We start from the raw sequence: 20313 nt of genomic DNA, 5'->3' as shown, positions 1-20313 counted from the left end.
AATAACTTTTCAAGGTGTATATAGTATTATTCTCATTTTACATACAAAGAAACAGACTCAGAGGTAGTAATCTGTTCAAGCACATACAGCTAGCAAAACAAAGCTGGAATTTGAATCCAGGTCTTTGATTTCTAAGGCCAGGCTCTTTCTGCTACACCATGCTGCCCCCTATGGGACAAGTTCACATTTTAGAACTGTTTATTAAAAATATCAATTATTATCATTGTAGAAAATATAAAATTAGCTCTTATAAGATATGAAATAAAGATGCCTTGAATACCATTTTTTTAATTGATTAGAAAAATGGCATTTGTTTCAACATGTTCTAGTCAAGAGCATTCATTATACTGCCTTTGACTAGTATATTTTCTCTCTGTTTATAAGTATAAAAGGGTTTTGCAGAAGTTTGTGTTAACTATGTTTTTTTCAGTTAGTATTTGCCATGTAAAGTCAAATTTAATGCCCAAGAGTGGAGGTGGCTTGCTAGGCATCTCCTCTGGCTTGTCTGTAAGTTGTCTCCTGATTGTTGTATCCATGATGAGACCAACCTATTTATTTGGCCTCAGGCTCAGGATTCTAGTTTACCCAAAGTTTCTTGCTTTCCCATCTTCACCCCAGGACATGGGTGCATTGTTGGTGGGAAGTTTGCCTGGAACTCTTAGCCAGGCTAGGACCTACTTCCTGCCTCATTCCTGTCAGTCCCTATTTCCTGGAGACTGGGCCTGTTTTCTTTACTCCCTGGTTTTGGTCAAATTCCTTTTGTACATTGGAAGCTTGAACTAGAACTGCAGTGAATCTTCTCCACTCCTAACTGGATGTGATCTCAGGTCATTGCCCGAGCTTCCTACCCTCCCCTGTTCTGATCCTGTTTCTTCTATGCTTCTAGATTCTTCCTGCTGAGCATTGTTTTCTACTGCTTGCTGAGTCTAATGACTCAGCACAAACCTCATCAGTGGGGATTAGGACCAAGAATCTGGTGACTGAAACACAGAATTTTGAATCTTGTTGCTTACCACTCACTGCCTTTCTTCTCTGCATCTCTGGGGATGGTGATGGTGATGGAAGACAGTCTATATGTGATGATGTAGAATTGATCTTCTTCAGGTTCTGCTCATTGAAAGGATCGATCAGCTTAGTTATGGATAAGCCAGAAACTGGTTGCTTGTATCTTGCATAATGTAGAGCATCCATGATCCACCTCATTTCACGCCAAACTTCATCTATTTGCTTTGGAATAAAATGGGAAAAGACATTGAATTAGCTTCCCAGGTGATGCTAGTGGTGAAGAACCTGCCTGCCAGTGCGGGAGACAGCAAGAGATGCAGAATCAATCCTTGGGTCAGGAAGATCCCTTGGAGTAGGGCATGGCAACTCACTCCAATAATCTTGCCTGGAGAAGCTCCATGGACAGGGAAGCCTGGCAGGCTACAGCCCGTGGAGTCGCAAAGAGTCGGACATGACTGATGCAAATTAGTATACATGCATGCATTGAATTAGTGAACAGGTTTCAAAAGGTATTAAGTTTCCCTGAAGGTCCAACATGATACATTTTCTATAGCATTTGGTTTTGAGCATGGGTAAAATATTTTCAACATAGATTTACTAAATCGGAAAATACCTCGTTTTTATAACCTTTTGTGTCTTGCATGTTTTTTACCCAAGAGGCTATTTCAGTTAATGCAAATAGTGAAAGACTTGGATTCCAGCTGGGATCTGCAACTTACTGGTTCGATAACAACCTTTGGCAAATCACTTGACCCCTTTGAGCTTTAGTTGCCTTATTTGTGAAATGTGGACAAAATATTTCTTTTATACACCACAGGACTGCTGTGATGATTGGTGAAATGATAAATTTGAAGGTGCTTTGTAAAACTGCAGGGTACATTTCTCACACATGTAAAGTGTTATTAATTCTCAGCATGTAATGAAATATTCCTCATTAGGATTTATGGGGAAGGCATATGATAAAGTCTGAATTTCAGAACAGGTGGAGAAAGAAATGTAGTTTTAGTCCTGTGTGAACTAGTAAAGCATTACTGGAATAAACAGCTTTGCATCTAATTTCACTGGGTGCCTTGAGCAGGCCATTAGCTTCTGACCCATTTACCCCGCTGTGAAAAGACGAGGCTGGGTTGGATGACGTCGAAGGTCCCTTCCAGCTCTGACACTTTATGATTTAGTTTTGAAGACCGCTGAGAAAGTTGGTGTCACTCAGTTTCCAGCTGGAAGGTGTTTATTGTATGAATACTACACGGTTCGGGTGTCTCTGATTGTAGAAGGGACTACCTAATGTTCTGTTTTATTTTCAAATTTCAATTTTTAGAGTCTTAATCTGTGCTTAAAGAATACTCTTTAAAGAATATCCACAAACCAGATGCTCCCAGGAAACACAGAGTAGCTTCTGAAACTGAGAGAGTTCTGAGTGACAGGCAAATCTGAGTGAACTAGTGAATGGTGCTGCATAGTTGGTTGCCAGCCCCCCTTGCTTTCTGGTACTCTTCTATCCTGGAGTGACAGAACTGGGCAGAGTTTTTAGTGTTGTCAATGAAAGCATGAAATTGAGCTGCAGGCTTTGTCAGCCAGTGAGTTGGGCTGAAGGTTCAACAGTGGCAGGCCCACTGAACAGTATATAGGGAAAAATCTGAAGTTCAAGGGGTAAATAAAGAGGAAGTTCCATTTAATGCTTGGACACATTTTCTTAATGAGATTGTTGCTTTCTCAGCTAGCTTTTATTGATCCCACCTCATGTAGCATACTCTCATCTCAAAGTGAGGCACTGCATGACTATGGACAGCTTTTAGAGGTCCTGCCAAGGCAGGCACTGTGCTTTTGTACCTGTTACTCTTGGCTGTGCAAAGAATAGGTACTCAGTAAATGATTGTTCAGCCAGGGAAGGTATGAGTGAATGGTTATCTAACACTTTAGATCTCTGCCCTTGAACAGAATTATTACGAGGATTAAGATGATGTATCGTGAGTGCACCTTGTAAGCTGTACATTCTTATAATATTTTCAGTTGTTACAATGACAATCACAGTTATTGTAGTGGACGGAATGTGACCTCCCAAAATACATGTCCACATCCTAATCCCTGGAACCTGTATTACTTTATATGATGAAAGAGTGAATGTTACCTTTTACGGCAAAAGATGTGATTGGTAAGGATTTTGATGGGAGGATTTTATCCTAGATTATCTAGCTGGGCCTTGATTCCAGTGACGAATGTCTGCTTGAAGACATTCTTCTGAGAGTGAGGCAGACGGACATGTGGCCGGCAGAAGAGACGGAGGCCGTGTGACCACAGAAGCAAAAAGTGAATTGAGGCAGCCCCAAGTCAAGGGATGCCAATGACCACCAGGAGCTGGAGGAAGCCAACGATAGATTCTCCCCCTCTCCAGAGGGAGTGCGGCTCTGCCAACACCGTGACTTTAGATTTCTGGCCTTTAGAACTGTGAGAGAATAAATTTCTGGTGTTGAAGCCACTCAGTTTGTGGCAATTTCTTGCAGCAGCCTTAAGAAATGAATACAATTATTAATAACTTGTTCTCCACTTGTTCTCTTTGGATAGCTTGTTTTAGCCTTACTACTGAGGATGGATAGTGAGATTTAGCATACAAATTTTAAAACTTGTATGTAGAGACAATGTTTACTTAATTTTTCTCAGTGATGAAGTGAAGAGGTGTTAGCTGAAGAGAAATCAGAAACATAGGTAGAGGGAAACCTGTGGACCGAGTTTGACAGACTTAGTTAAGTAGCTCTAAAAGAAGCACAATTTTCACTCATTTTACCTTATACTGTTGACCTAAAAATAACTGACAACATAATCCCCTTGATTTTAAGGTCCAAATGCAGCTTCTAAAGACTTGCTGACATGTTTTAAAAAAAAAGACTGTGAACTCACTAGGTCTGTTGCTTAAAAGTTTTGCATCCATTTCTCACTTTGCCCTTCAAAAATCTTGGTTTTCATCCCATAAATTACACTCCTTTCTCTGTACTCAGGCAAGATAATATTTTTATTAAAATGTAAAGGTGATTGGTTTTCTCACAGCATAGTTACAAGGTGCTTGAGGGGATGATAGATTGGCTATATTTAATGAGCTGTGTTTCTATTACAGCTTAGGAGCATTTGAAGCATTCCAGTATATAAATTATAGCCTAATTGCCCTTTCGGCTTTAGCAGCTCCAAATATGCCCAGTGCCAAGTCTGCGCACTCTGACATTTCTGCCGCATGCGTTGTCTGTAAAGGCAGTGTACCTTATCTGCGATTTTCTACACCTCCCCCGGCCCAGCCCTTCCTCTCTGGCTGCACTCCTTGGCTTCTTTTCCCAACTGTGTTTACACAGACTCCCTCGCTCTTTACAATGTTTGGTTTGTGTAGTGCCTTCAACACTGTCTCAGCTCTGCAGTCGCACAAATGCCCCCGCAGCTGGCACTTGCCTTGCCGATCATGGTGTGTGGTGGACTGGGCGGTGAATGCCAGTGGGTGAATGGCTGCAGCTGGTTTTCATTCTGAGCAGGAGAGACCGAGAAGCCCAGTCTCGTTAAGGAGAGAGATGATCCTGCATTAACTCTAGCCAGTGAAATTACCCCTGTTGGATGGAGCAAGGCAGTCCACTGAAGGCTATGGGTGCAAGGAGATGGTCTGGTTTTAGCCTGGCCAAGGAGTGTTTTCTTGAACTCTTTGGGAATTGGCTTTTATTCAAGTCTCCGTTTACCTGGCTGGCTAGCTGGAGAGTACGTAGAGGGGGCTCTCAAGTTACCTGCTTTAGGAAACCAGAGCAGGCTAGAACTTTAAAGAATTTCTGGCCTCACTTGCCTTCATCCATCCCATTTAATGGTGTGCTGAAAAGGAAGGAGAAGAAGGGAGTGGAACCGTAGGCGAGGTGAGAAAGAAAGGGGTGAGGACTGTCTTCTGGAGGTACGAACGGAGCCGGGGACTCTTGGAGTATGTCACAGGCTAAAGAAAGCCAGCGTTCTTGGTTGACCATAATGGATTCAGGGGAGCCTTAGTTGGAATAAAGTGGAAATAGAACCTAAGGTAAAGTTAGAGAAGTGCTTCTATAAAACTATTTATGGCTGTTAAAGAAGTCATGAAATGTTACAGCCAACTAGGTGCTTAAGAAGTCATCCAGTCCAGTTCTTACAGTTGAGGCCCTTGGATCAAACGAATTGTCCAGTAGTCCAAGGCTTATCAGTGGAAGATTCCAGACTAAAAATGTATGCTAACTGAATTCTGGTGATTCTTCTTCTTACTGTTCCTTACATTGGGTTCAAAAGATATGCCAATCTTTCATATTCTCTTCCTGCTTCTTTCTTCTTTTTCCTACCCCCTTCCCCATCTGTATTTCATTTTTACTAGAAATAAAATAAATGATGTAAATGTTTTTAATTTTTAAATACTATGCTTTCAGGTCAAGAAAGCAAGTAAGTTCTTGAAAGGTTTATTTTTTTAGTCTAAGAGGTCACCTAAAATATCTCATTTAGGATGAGAGAAGTAGGATAGGATTTGTCTGGCTCACACTTTGCAAGCATATTACAGTATCTTCTTCATGAGTACTTAATAAATCCCCAATCTTGCATATCATGTTTTGAAGTATTTTCCCTTATTAATGAATGAATGTATAATTTATTGCATACTTATTATGTCAGGCATTTCAGTGAAATCGTTATATGTATTATCATATTGAATTCTCTCAGTGACACTGAAAGCTAGTCCTATTATTATCATCCCTATTTTACAGATGAGGAGATTGAGATTTAGAGAACTTTATTTGCCCAAAGTTCACTGCATTTTCTCATCTTAGGTCCTCATTACTTGCTTGGAGGGTGGTGTAATAGCTTTGTATCTGGTTTTCCTGCCTCTAGTTTTCTCCTTAAGTCTAGGAGTGACATGCACATTATTTAGTAGCCAATGAGAATGAGTGCTTACTGTGAACAACTGCTGTGGCCATACCACTGTGAATGGGAGGAATACCCTCCGCTGCTTGAATCTGTCCTAAACATCTGTGAGATCCTATTACTGACTTTCTCCAACACTTTGGCTGGGTAACTATGGCCTACAGCATCAAGTACAAGTTTCTTACTATGGTCTTTAATAAAGCCCCATGTGATCTGATTTCATTGCTACTTTCATTCTCACCTAATTTTTCACTATTGTCCTTTACTCAGTTTATGCCGAAACTAAGCTTGATTATACATCATTCCCCAGGTACGATTTTTCTGCTCTTTCTCCCTTATCTGTTTATACTTTTTCTTTGGCAGTTCCTCATTCTGTTTCTCCTCCCTATAGACTAACCTATTCCACTAGGCCCAGCTCAGATATCAGTTACATCCGCTAAGGCATTTTTTTAATGCCCACAAATGTAAGTAAATTTTTACTTCTTTGTGTTGACACAAAACATTTTTACTTTATTTTTACATTTCTCTCTTGGTACCTTGGAGAAGGAAATGGCAACCCACTTCAGTACTCTTGCCTGGAGAATCCCATGGACTGGGGAGCCTCGTGGGCTCTACAGTTCATGGGGTCACAAAAGGGTAGGACATGATTTAGTGACTCAGCAACAAATTTGGCACCTAAATCATTTTTACAGATAGTATTTATTCACGTTTCTTGTCTACCCTAATGGATTTTAAAAGAAGCTCAAGGACCATGTGTAATTCAACTTTGTATCTTCCTTACAGTGCCTGACACTTGTGTCCAACAAATAGTATATTTATCAGATTGAACTGAATATATGTCACGGTGATACTCATGATGGGGCTATTGCTATTATAGAAGTTCCCTCTTATTCATGGTTTGCTTTCTGCAGTTTCAATAACCATTGGTCAACTGAGGTCTGAAAATATTAAATGGAAAGTTCCAGAAGTAAACAGTTCATAAGTTTTAAATTGCCACTGTTCTGAATAGTGGGATCAAATCTCCTGTCATCCTGCCCAGCCTGCCCAGGACGTGAGTCATCCCTCTGTCCAGCGTATCTTACCCTTTAGTCATTTAGTAGCCATCTTGGTCATCAGATTGTTGTGGTATCATAATTCTTGTGTTCAAGTAACCTTTATTTTAATTAATAATGGCCCCAAAGTGCAAGAGTAGTGATGCTGGCAATTTGGTTATGACAAAGAGAAGCTACAAAGTGCTTTCTTTAATTGAACAGTTGAAAGTCCTATACTTAATAAGGTAAGGGAAAAAAACCTGTATGATGAAATTGCTGAGATCTATGATAAGAATGAATCTTCATTCCATGAAATTGTGAAAAAGGAAAAAGAAATTCCTAGTAGTTTTGCTGTTGCACCTCAAATTGCAAAAGTCATGGCCACAGTACATAATAAATGCTTAGTTAAGATGGAAAAAGACATTAAATTTGTACAATAAGCTATTTTGAGAGATAGAACATTCACATAATTTTTGTTACAATATATTGTTATAACTGTTCTATTTTGTTATTGTTGCTGATCTCTTACTGTGCCTGATTTATAAATTAAACTTAGCATAGGTATGTACATATAGGGAAAAATAGTATATCCAGGGTTAGGTACTATCTGCAGTTTCAGTCATCCAGTCTTGAGATGTATCCCCTGAGGTTAAGAGGGGACTGTGCATTCATTTTGTGAATTGGGTTATACTGCAGGCATAAAAAGTCTTCCCAGGTGGCGCTGGTTGAAAAGAACTTGCCTGCCAGTGCAGGAGATATAATAGACACAGGTTCAATCCCTGAGTCAGGAAGATCCCCTAGAGAAGAAGATCCCATGGCAACCCACTCCAGTATTCTTGCCTGGAGAATCCCATGGACAGAGGGGCTTGGTGGGCTATAGTCCATAGGGTCGCAGAGTTGGACACCGCTGAGGTGACTTAGTATGCATACACGCACGCACATGCACAAAGATCATAAGATTTGTCCAAGGGATTTAGGGGCAGTTTCAGACAGATCCAAATTCTCTTGATGATTACTCAGTCCCACTGTCTCAAGACCCTGAGACTTCACCATAGGGCTTTTCCAGAAAAGACCATGGACAGGGAACACATTTTTAAGCCTTTATAGCTATGCATTAAAATGTCAGTTCTGCCAGAAAGAAGTCCAAAGAATGAGAAATCTTATGTCTTGAATTTGGGTTTACATAAGCTGATGGATCATTCTGTTCTTTTTCTCTGTGATATTGAATTAATTAATACAGTTTTTCTTTCTGTTGGAATTATCACTGGGCTACTGGGTACTAATATTCTGATCTCTGCTTCTTCTGGCAGTTGTTTTTCTCTTCAACGTGGGAGACTACAGCTACCCACCACAGGGGCCGATAGAGCTCTTATTAACACTGATTTATCTGTGGCTTTTTCTTAAGCCTTTGTTTAAAAACTCGCATTTCCCTGAGTTCCGCATTTTAACCAAATCGACACTGTTTGCACGTAGTGGTCTTTGGCCCAGACTGCTGTTCTTCCTCATGCGTGGTTCTCATCCTCACCACCCTGTCCCTTCCTTTTTCCTTTCACCTCAGATAAAACAAACTGTTACCTGAATGAAATCTAAAACTTGCTGGTGTCTTTGTTTGGCAGCTGCAACTTCGTTGTCTGAGATTGCTTCCCTCAGGGACTGTTGGGTATTCAGAGAATCCAGCTCCACAACAGCAGAAAGGCGGCAATACAGACTAATAAATTTCTCCCTGTAGCTGCAAAAATGAACTGGAAAATGGACAAGCAAAATAAAACATGTTAAGATCTGGTATCAAAATAGAGAAATTCATACCTCAGAGAAAACAAGTTGAATGAAAACATGATTTATTAATCCTATCATTGGAAAATATTAGGCCATAAATAAATTATAAATGTGCTCTTAAGGGGCCAGTTGTCTGGCTTTAGTCAGACAGTATTCCCTTTTAAGGTTTACCAAGTCCTGGTAGGGTATGGGGAAGTGGAGTTGGCTAAAGCTGCAGTTTATGTTCAGCCCCTAAAGTTGGGCTACTACTGGGAAAATAAGTTTGCTTACCAATTTAAAGAAAAAAAAAAAGGCAAGTATCAATTTGAAACCCAGTTTTGATTGCCATGTCTGATTTCTAGTGTGTATCTTGCATGTTCCTTTCCAAGGCCAGAAGTCCCAGAAGATAAAAGACATGTTTTTCTCAGGGTGTGTTTTCTGTTTTGTCTGGCTGGAAAACTTCCTAAGGACCTAGTATGATGAGTTTTGATTCTTCTCCTGCCTCTCCACTCCTCAACTCCTCTGGAAAGATGATGGAGTTAGTGCTCTGCAGACCATTTTGGTCTTCCCCTTCTTCTCTTAAATGATAATGGGCTAGAAGCCAGTGGAGACAGCCTAACCTTCATCTCTGCCATAGAGAAGGGAGAGAGGGTTGTGGGTCTCAGCCTGACTCAGGCAGCCTGAGGTGGTCAGATTTTTCATACTTCTCTGATTGGTTCTGCTCACATGCTATATAACTTCAGAGTCCAGAAAGAAGAGCAAGCATTCTGATTCAGACTTGTGTAGTGCCAGACTCTTCCTGGCCATTGCTGAGTTTGGAGATTCACTTCCCAGGAACCTCACTTGCTCTGTGTACCTCTGACCTGTATCGGTGTGCTTCATGCTTCGGAAGTAGGGCTGTAATAACTCAACAGATCTGTGGAAGCATTTTTATTCTGGCTTCTTTGGTGAGGAATTCTAGGAAGAACATCTAATTACTGCCCTCAGGCTTCTTTGCTATTGATTCCGGAGACCTAGACCTGGCCATTTTGGGAAGCTAAAACCACACTACCTCAAAACGGGGCATCTGGTCATCTCCACACCTCACTGAGGAAGCCCTACTTCTCTGCACATCGAGAGATTTTGTGTATCCTACAGTTCCCATCTTACCACTGCCTGCTTCCTTGCTTGATTTTCCCTCAGGATGAAGCTCAGGTGAGGGTAAGGGTGACCTGCTCTGTTTGGATTTCCTGGTATTGAAGCGGTAGAGAAGAATGGCCCGTCCTTAACCCAGCTGGGCACTGTTTCAAGGAGTGGTTTCTGATTTCAGGTAGTTTTGGTTCTGGGTTTTTTTTTCTCTCTTCTATTAGATCCCTCCTTCTACTTCCTCTGCTCTCACACTTCCCTGTCTGCCACACAGAAGAGCTGATCTCAGTAAATGCAAATTACTGGGCTCGTCCAAAACGATCTACACTTCATGCTTTCCCTTGATTGTACACCTCTGTAGAGCACCTTCTTGACTCAGGACACAATCTGAACGTCACAGTAAAGCAAGCTGCTTGAGATCTAGGATTTTAATATATCTTCAGTCATATCTTCTATCTCGCCTTCCACCCTCTGCCTGCATTGACCCTATGCTTTGGTCAAGCTGAGCCTACTGCAGGTCCTTTTATACTTCCATGTTTGTGAACATGCCATTTTCTTTCCTCCAGTACCCTTCTCTACCAGTGCCTTCATGTCAGCTTCTTCTGATACTTGAATATTCAGCTTCAATACCTTCTCCTCAGTGAAATCTTAACTGGTACCTCTTTCACTCCAGGAAGAATTAGTTTCTCTCTTTTGTGGTCCTTGACCACTTGTTTTTAAATACACCAGGACATTTATCCTGCTTTGTTGTAATAATGTGTTTACTTGACTGATTTCTTTGAGGGCAAAAACCATATCTCCTGTTAATTTTTATTTCCTCAGAACCTGGAACACTCTAACTTCTCAAGTCAAGTGTTCGTTGCTCAGTTACGTCTGATTCTTTGTGATCCCTTGGGCTGTAGCCTGCCAGGCTCCTTTGTCCATGGGATTTTCCAGGCAAGAGTACTGGAATGGGTTGCCATTCCCTTCTCCAGGGGATCTTTCTGACCCAGGGATCAAATCTGGGTCTCCTGCACTGCCGGCAGATTCTATGATTTGAGCCTCCAGGGAAACCAACTTCTCAGTTAAGGTTTATTGCCTGAATGAACAATAAAATGTATGCCCTGATCCGAAGAGAGCAGACCTTTATTCCAAAGTCTCCTTTCCCCCCTCTATTCTCTTTCCTCAAGTGCATTTGATTTTCCTCTTTCAAAAGGTATATTTCAAGTCTGATATTTACTGGCTGCTCTACAGGAAAGAGTCACCGTTACTTTTCAGCTTACTCTTGACCCTTGTAGCTGCCTGAATGTGTCTTTATGCCTTTCAAGGAGGAATTATATCCTGTTTGCACTTGACAGATGTCATCTCTTGGCTGAAGAGTGAAGAGAGTGAAGTGTCTCACAGTCTGCCTTTCCAAACCAAGTTGCAAAAAAAAAAAAAAAATCAGCTTTTTTTCTCCTTCTTTCTAAAATATGACTGGAAGATAGTGAGAGGCACTGAAGAATTTCTTTAGAGGAAATGCTATCAGTCCCATCTGAATTCTAGAACGCCAGGGTGTCCACAGCTCCCTCTTGCTGCGTCTCTCTGTGGTCAGAGCCTTGGATCAGTGGGTGGTCTCACAGCGCCCACACGGCCTGCGCCACCCGCCACAGTGCGCTCCGAGGACCTTCCAACGGCAAGGACAGTGCTTCCCTTTCCCACTCTAGCGGTTTTCATCCGGAGCCTTTAATGTTCCTTTAACAAATGTGACTTTAACATAGTCTTTTGTGGTTTAGCAATGATACATTTGGTAGCCATCGCTGAGAAGGGGAGGGTAGACTGGAAGCTTCTAATTTTTTTCCTAATGTGAATCACATGCATTTTGCAGGCAAAATGGTATAAGGATACAAAAATGCATGATCCCAGACCGCATGATTTGTTAGTAATTTACAAACGAAGACTAATTTTCTGCGGTGTTTTCTCTGTCTTTTTTCTTTATAAGATAGTGACAGACTAAAATGCCGTCAGCACCGACACTGCAAGTCAGATTAGGGGTACTGTAGGGCGGAAAGTATGCAGGCTTAGGTGTAAGACAGAGCTGGGTTTGAATTATACTTCTGCCACTTACTGCCTTCATAATAGGCATATAACCCCAGGGAGCCTCAGGTTTTTTTATATCTAAGACAAGGGTAATAATGTCTACCTAGGATAAAACAACATAATAATACAGTGCCTGGACAGCATGTGGCACATATCAGACGCAAAATGAATTTTTGTTCACATCCCTACCCTGTCTCCCTGGGAAATATGGGGCGTTTAGTAGTTTGAATATTAGAACAGGATTGAGGTTAGAATATTCTTCCTAAAGATCTCTTACTCAATAGAGTTCTAATCAGTCTGGGCCATGTAGCCTAGTTTGGAAGCTAAGGAACCAATAAGATTACCCTCTTAGGGTCAGTTTAGTTCTATGGTTCTCTGCCAAGGCATCAGAAAGAACCTGGGCATAAGATGCCTCTCTAAAGATTCCTGGGAGTGAACGAGTTGACACTTGGAATTCAGGAATGGTATCCTAAATCATGAAAAATGGGCATTAGGAATGAGGGTTGGGACTGTGCCATTTCTTATAAGCTTGTGGCCTGGATTCCATTAGGCTCAATGCCTGGATATCCCACAGGCACCTCAAACAAAAGTCATCATTTGTCAGACTGAACTAACTCATCATCTTTCCCCTCCCCCAAACCTGTCCCTCCCCTCTTATTTCCTGTTTTGGTAGATGGCAGCATTATCCATTTCAGCACCCTATTCAGACTCCCTGGCTCCTCTATCTTTCTCTTCAACCACATTAAATCAATCACAAAGTCCTATTGATTTTAACTTCTAAATTCCTCTTGCCCCTGCCTTCTCTTCTATTTCCCTGCTGTGGCAGTCTCCGTCCGAGTTCTTATCAGTGCCCACCTGGGCCAGTCTCTTAACTGCCTCATTGCCTCTAGGCTCAGCCCTTTCTTGTTGTCCTGCAATCCACAGAGTTGTTAAAACCCAGTAATGCCATATTATTCTTTTTCTTAAAAAAATTTAATGACTCCTTATTGCTTATAGTTTTGTCTCCTGTCACACTTGGTCAGATGCCTTAAGCATCTGTCACAATGAACTACTCAGAGTGTACTTAAGTGAGATGAATTTTCCTAGGTCTCCAAGCCTTTGTGCATTCTGTTCCTTCTACTTACAATGATTTTCCTTCCTGGTCTACCTTTTTTTTTTTTTTTTTCTGAATGTTTACTTATACTTCGAAGTCTATCTTAAATCTTATCTCTGTAAGAAAGGATTAGGTGTTTTTTCTCTGAAATTCAGCAACCAACGTTTTACAGAAGAATTTTCATTGTATTGGGACTGTTGGTTTAGACAATATCCCCCACTGGGTTCTAGGCTCCTAGTGGGCAGATTGTGTCCTATTAATGTCTGTGTGTCCAGTCCTAGTATAGTACTTGACGTATAGTGGAAACCCAGTAAATGTTTTTTGAATGAAGCATGTAGCTGAACACTGAAGTATAAAATGCATACCAGGCTTCAAACTAGTTTTAAAAATTTCCCAGTTTCTTAATCTTGCTCAAGTCAGTCAAAATCATAGAGTCAATGAAATCGATAAAACTCAGCTTTCCTCTTCATAGGCCTGCAGTCAGTTGTGACTGCCTACGAGGTCAGGGCAGGGTGACCTCCTCAGTATAGGCAAATCCTCGAGGCCACATCTCAGGACAGTTTCTAAGCGCTTTTCCTTTTATTTCTGGGGCAGCATGAATAGTGACCCTTGTTGTCCCCCAGGCGCATACTTTATAACTGCAGAGGAGTGCCATCCTCTTCCTCTCCAAAGGATTGGGGATATCAGCCCCCGAGCTGTGCGGGCTGTGGGTCTACAGTTGTACCACTTTGCCCCAGCTCAGCCCTGCTCATAGAGTCTCACAGCATCCTCCTGCGTGATGGTCTCTCTCCCCCACCAGTAGTCCTAGGAAGGAACACCCTGTGGGACTACCCTATTCTGCAGAGCTTATGTTAAAAGTTACTTATAGTAAAGCTTATATTAAAAACTTATTCTACTCGAAAATCTCCACTGGATTTCCAACACAGTTAAAATAAAATCCAACGTCCTTATTACGATCTGTGAAGCCATGAATGGTCTTCTGATGCTGACCTTCTGATATCATTTGCTATCTTTGTTGCTGTTGCTTACCTACATTCCATCTATACCGATCTCTCAGCCAAGCACACTCTTACTGTAAGGCCTTTGCACTTGCTCTTTTCATTTCATGGAAATCTCTCATCTCCGCTCAAATCATCTTCTTCAGAGAGGCCTTCCCTGGTCTTCTCATACAAAAGTGCAGTCCCTGTCCTTTCAGTCTTGTCTTTTATCCTGATTTATCTTTGTTTCCAGCTCTCGCTGCTGTCTGACGTTTTCAATGTTAATGTTTGTTGATTGGTTTACTATTTGTCTCCCCCACTGGAATATTATTACCTCCATGAGGAGTTTGTTCATTGATTTTTCAATACCTGGAATAGTGCCTGGCACATAGAGTTGTTTTAGTTGCTAAGTTGTGTCTGACTCACTCTTTTGTGACCCCATGGACTATAGCCTGCTAGTCTCCTCTGTCAGTGGGATTTCCCCAGGCAAGAATACTGGAGTGGGTTGCCATTTCCTCCTCCAGGGGATCTTCCTGAGCCAGGGATTGAACCCGAGTCTCCTGCATTAGCAGGAGGATTCTTTACCACTTAGCCCCTTGGGAAGCATGGCACATAGTAGGTTACTTAATAAATATTTATTGATGAATTAATGAAGAAATGAGTGAAGAGAGGAAATTGTAGAATGGAGAGTAACAGCAGTAGGATAAAGTGTGATTATCCAAGAATAGTGTGGGAGCCTCCCAGAAAGAAGGATAGGATGCTTGCAGGGCTTGGTTCTCCAGCGTCTTGGGAGTCATGTATTATTATGATTGATACTAAATCGTTCATTGTGCCCCCCCAGGCCACTGAAACATCGAGAAATGAGCCTTATGTATTTTTGCCTGTTATCATGGCCTTTTCACGTAGAATGGGTTCTCAGTTCGCTCTCCAATAAAGGATTTTCTTTAGTTCTTTTCTCTGTCATTTATCTATCCATGGGAAATCACTCACTTTCATGACTTCATTTGTTACCAGTAGACTCTGGCCAGATTTCTGTGTTTAGTAACCAACTTTGTCTCCTGCATTTCTACTGCCAGTTGTATATGTCCACTTGGATGTTGAGTGAACACTTCCAGACTCAAAATGTGTGCAAGCTCAGTCATGTCTGACTCTTTGGGACCCCAGGAACCATAGCCCGCCAGGCTCCTCTGTCCATTGAACTTTCCAGGCAAGAATACTGAAGCACATTTCCATTTCCTACTCCAGGGGAATCTTCCCAACCCAGAGATCAAAACTCCATCTCCTGCATCGGCAGGTGGATTCTTTACCACTGAGCTCAAGATATTCAGAGCTAAAAGCATCATATTCTTCCCCAAAGCATTTTCTTTTCTGATTTCATTATGTCTGGTAATGGTAGCAATATCCTCACAGTCTTTGAAACTAAAAACCATGGGGGTGCTTAGAAGTCTCTAAGCTTTGCCTGTTCTCATTCAAACAGCTATCCAGTCTTGTCGATTACATCCTGTGTTTCTTACATCTATACTTGTTTCCTTTGTTTTTGTTTCTACTTTAACATCAAAATATTATTATAACCTCTGAATTATCTCTCCAGTCCGGCTTTCAATTCATCTTAAGCATATTCCTCAGCCTGATTCTTAAAATACTGCCCAATATGGCTACAACTTGTCCATACAGGTTTATGTCTACTATTTGCTCAGGTCCTTTCTCAGATCTCAGAACAAACTGGACCACTTGTTCTTTTTCTGATTCTTTCTGAGTTCTTCTCATACGTCTTTGCTCATTCTGCTCCCTTGACAAAATAGATTTCATTGTCTTTTTTTTTTTTTTTAGCACCCAGCCCATTCTTTTACACCTACAGCAAATATCTTGTCTCCCAGGAGGCCTTCTGATAACTTCTTTAAGAAAAGGTGCTTTCATTTCTTTTTTTCAGTATCACTTAATACTTAAGATTTAAGCACATTATATGTTATTTTAAAATTTAATTTGTATTTTTATTTAACTCCTACCACGGTACTAAAAAGCCCCTTGAGGGCAGAGCTGTTGTCTTAACTCATCTCTTAATCTCCCCAGTAGACACCTGATGTGTATGTGTGGACTTGAATTGAATTACTCTGACTCAAACTGTGTTTTGTAATAGCAGTGCCGTTATATCATAGACTAAAAATGCTCATTGTATGGGGAACTCATTCAATGGTCACACTCACATTCAGGCATCTTGGCAGTGGTATGACCAGTGTTACCAATCACGTGGCACAGAAAAGGTGCAGGAAAGTTAAATGATTGCCAGTGCCACACAGTAGAGGACCCAGTGCCCACAAGTCTCAGTCTGCAAGTCTGATTCAGCCTTCTCTTAGCAACTGCCCCTCCTCTGGAAAATAACAATTGCTGTACATCAGCTTTTGAGCATGTAAACTCCTTGGAACAAGGGAAACTGGGAGACTTTATCCATTTATCCTCAAGAGATAAATTCAAATTCAGATGCCCTGGTCTCAAAATGAAACATCCGGCAGTTGCCTTGTCTCTTTCTAAATCTGGTAGCTGGGGAGCAATCCAAAGAGAGACTGCCTTCATTTCACCCACCCATTCACTCCCGCTCCCACAAATCCTACAGTCCATTTGAACTGACGGAACTCTTGTTAATTGCCTCTTATTGGCCTGTTACAAGATGAAGCATGTGGAGGAGACAAAGCCTCCCTATTCACATTTTCAGTGGGCAGCAGGGGTCTCTGTAAAAATAGAGGACCCGGGGCCCAGGCTACCCATTTTTGAAAGTCAGGATGAGATCTTCCACCATTGAGAATCCCACATTATAATCACAATATTGCATCTTGGGAGACCCTGTCAATTTCTCAAATGGTCTGTTAGAAATTTAGTCTATTTAATAAGTTAGCACTACTTAAAGTTACAGACCTTTTTCTGCTTTAAATTGATACACACTTTACATTTTAATTTCAGTTTTTTTTTTTCCCGGTTGGAGGAAAGAGGGGGCAGGAAGAGGGGGAGAGAGGAAAAAAGAAAGAGAAGGGGCAGTGCTTTTCATGAAAACATCAGTTCTTATATTTATGCTTTAGGAAAGCAAGGGGGAGGCAAGAACTGCAGCCTGATAACTGAACTTTCTGTTTAGAAGTCCCTCCTCTCCATTGGGCCTTAGCTAAGTTTCAGTAATTATTGCTCAGGCACATAGTCTTGGAGCTTTGCTTTCTCTCAGGCTTGTACACAGTTCTAGGAAGGGTTGTTGCCAAAGCCATCATGTGATTTATTGACCCTCCACTGGGACAAGGGGGAACAGATATAACTTTGTGATTTTATTATAAGGAGGCTGGGTTAATATTTCTAGGTGAAACAAGCTACTATACCAAGTTCAAACATCTGAAGAGGGAGGTTAAGAAACCCTGAGTGTGGGGTGTAAGGATTATTCTGTCCTGGGGCTGTGCAGACGTCGTCTGAGGCAGGGAGCAGGAGAAGAAAGGAGACATTGTGACCCATTTCCAACACCTCCTGTGTGTAGAGGCGGAAGTGCCTTGCCTGCAGAGGGACACGCGCGGAGGAAAAATAGGAGAGTTACAACACGGCACTTACATAAACAACACCAAACTGGCATAAAACATCTAACAAAATTACATGACTTTCAGCTTGGAATTTTTATACAACATAAATATTAGGGTTCAGTCCATTTAATAATGCTATATAAAATCAAGATTTAAGGCAGTAATGTTCCACATAAACTCTGAAAACAACATTTATGCTTCTTATAAAAGCAGAAAATGATTGCGTTCTGTGGGCTTTTCAAAATGATGAATATAATTACATGAAGCAACAAAAATGGATTGAATTAAAAATCCACTAGTTTCAATTTAAGTTGGTTAAGGGGGGAAAATGTAGTTTCTGGCCAAGGACTGAGAAAATTTTACAAGTACCAAAAAAAAAAAAAAAATGTTGTATGTACTCTTAGGCAGTTGGGCAGCCTGCTCCCAATGTATGCGTAGCCCAAGAGTCACCAATGAAATATGAGCTGCTTCAGACCTGCTAAGCCCAAGAAACCCTTTAATGGTATCTACTGTCAGAAGTTGAGCTGGTATTTTTTTTTTCCCTCCTCCTGAGTATATGGCCACCCCTGGAATAATCCAGTTAACTCCCCTACTGTCTTTATAGCATCTTGTGCAATTTATTCTTTTTCAACATTAGCTGTTTTGGACTAGCTTTGCAACGTTGACTTGTAATCAGAGTAGTACCCTAATGGAAGAACACTCTTGGAGTCTTTAATCTATCCTCTTGTCTCCTTGGGTCAGAGGCCAATTCAGGTTGTGTCTCTCTTATTTAAAGAGAGCCAGTCACTCCTGTTACAGTCTCCCTATTTGCAGGCTAAACTTGGCTTATTTTAGTTGTGTGTATAGGAATAGTATGTGTGTGTGTTGAGTGGAGAGAGATGGTAAATGCAGATCAAAAAGAACAGAATCTAATGCTACATGCTATTAGCTCACTAGACAGAGTCTAGTAAACCTTTACTCTTGTCTTCTATGCCAACAGTTTTTTTTAAAAGTTGCTTATTAGTGGAGGTAAGATTTGCACATTTGGACTTAGACAAGACAGTAATTTTGACAGCAAATTTTCTATTTGTGGAAAGATAGCATGGAACAACCTTGGCCACTGCTCTAGATTTATACTACCAGTAATCTTCTGTTCTTAAGGAAATCATTTGCAAATCTAACCACACACTTATTTATTTATGTCCCTTGCTTCATGCTCTCCTGAAGCTAAGGTCTGATGTCTTTCAGGGTGGGTTAGCCAATTTTTCCTTGTTTGACCAGACCACAATGAAGTGGGGTCTGGGGACTCTGGAAGACGTCAGCATGGAGGAACTAGAGTAAAGGTGCAGACGTGTACTCGGGGTCCAGGCATAGGCATCAGACTGAAACGTGCAGGTGTGTGCAAAGCGACATGTACATCAACGACAAAATTATTCACGTGTATTGTTTCACCTCTTGAGTTTTACACCATAATGCAGTTTCCATGAGTCATAAAAAGAAGATAAAAATAATGGTAAAGACTAGTACCTGATGTAGAGGTATATTGATCTGCTTAAGGAGAGCTTTCACTGCCATCTGGAGCTCGTAGAAGAACAATTGCATGGGGCAGTCAGAAGTATGATCCACACTTTCCATAGATTCAGAGCCAGAAAGCATTTGGACCCATTCCCACTCCTCTCTGTATGTTGAGTCAAGTTAAAATTAGAAATATAACAAAAGTTCAGAACACAGCTCAGAACATTTTTAGTGTATATGTCCAGAACCTGAATAACCAATTTTTGGTGGTTAAAACTTGATGCAGTTCATGAAATTTGAACTTTTTGCCACCCAAATAGAGCTTAAAATGAGCTCTTTTCAAGTTTATTTCACCTATCAAACCACATATACCTCAGAACAGCAGGTCTGATTTGTAATGAATCAGTTTTTGAGATTGGAGCTTTGAAATATTTTGAAATAATTTTTCTTTCCCTGAAGATCCCCTGTAAGTTCTAAGATCCTACATTTTACCACAGGGGCATCTGCTGGTTAATTCAGCAGTTGGGTAACCACAGGACTCTGGTCCAACTCAGGCAAGAAACCACATGGCACATTTCAACCCTGGCCTGTTGTAATCGTGGGTACTATTTTGGTTTCTTTCCTTTTCCAAAAGCTTGAGGAGAATCACAAACAGGAACACCAGACAATTCCAATAAAAGGAACCAGGGGACACACATCACTGATTCTGTCCTCTTTTCAAACCAGTCATCTGTGTCTTTATTCTGCATGCTCCACCATCCTCCCTAATGAACTTTCCCAAATGTTCTGCAAAAAGGAAGGGAAAAGAAGGGAGGTGGGAGGAAAGCACATTGGGTTTGTCCCCTCAAAGCTGCTCTTCAAAATGATCTTGAAAAGATCAAGGGAAATACCTCTTGGGCGACATTGTTTCTATAAGTTATTTTAGCACAAGTCTCTAAACAGATTCATTTGGCCCATTTGCTCCTGACTGCAAGGAGAAGCAATATGCTCTCAGGAGCAGGCTAGGGAGGAAAGGAAAGCCCTGTTGTTTTGGGATGGAAAGAGAGGAGGTGCTAACATGTGTTCCCACCCTCCTGAAAATCCTCTGAGGGCTCTCCCTGATGGGTTATAGTCACAGGGGCTCCAAGCTATGAGCCAGAAAATGAAATTGATTGTGACATAAGCTTTGCATCAGAATATACTCTCTTTTAACCAACTCCCCTCTTAGAAAAGTTTCTGTTTTTATGATATCAGTTTCATTTCAATTCTCACACTGGAAAAGACTGTGGAAAAATATACCCTTTGTCTCAATAAGAGGAAAAAAAGAAAGAAAATTAAATCCCGCTTCAATCTGG

The 20313-nt window shown here is 41.2% G+C and overlaps 1 protein-coding gene across 1 annotated transcript in view; it reads right to left on the bottom strand.

Moving 5' to 3' along the window:
• Nucleotides 1-20313, bottom strand: part of ANKFN1 (ankyrin repeat and fibronectin type III domain containing 1) — a 362043-nt gene that overhangs the window by 13323 nt on the left and 328407 nt on the right. The window contains exons 16-19 of the mRNA XM_043902728.1: nucleotides 18992-19142; nucleotides 17294-17462; nucleotides 8505-8671; nucleotides 1014-1227 (exon numbers count right to left, since the gene is read on the bottom strand). Of these exons, the coding sequence (XP_043758663.1) occupies nucleotides 1014-1227; nucleotides 8505-8671; nucleotides 17294-17462; nucleotides 18992-19142 (701 nt within the window). The remainder of the gene's footprint in view (nucleotides 1-1013; nucleotides 1228-8504; nucleotides 8672-17293; nucleotides 17463-18991; nucleotides 19143-20313) is intronic.

This window comes from Cervus elaphus, chromosome 5 (genome assembly GCF_910594005.1).
Source record: "Cervus elaphus chromosome 5, mCerEla1.1, whole genome shotgun sequence".
Classification (NCBI taxonomy): Eukaryota; Metazoa; Chordata; class Mammalia; order Artiodactyla; family Cervidae; genus Cervus; species Cervus elaphus.
Note: the sequence above shows the minus strand (reverse complement) of the source record. Positions and strands in the feature narration are given on the sequence as shown.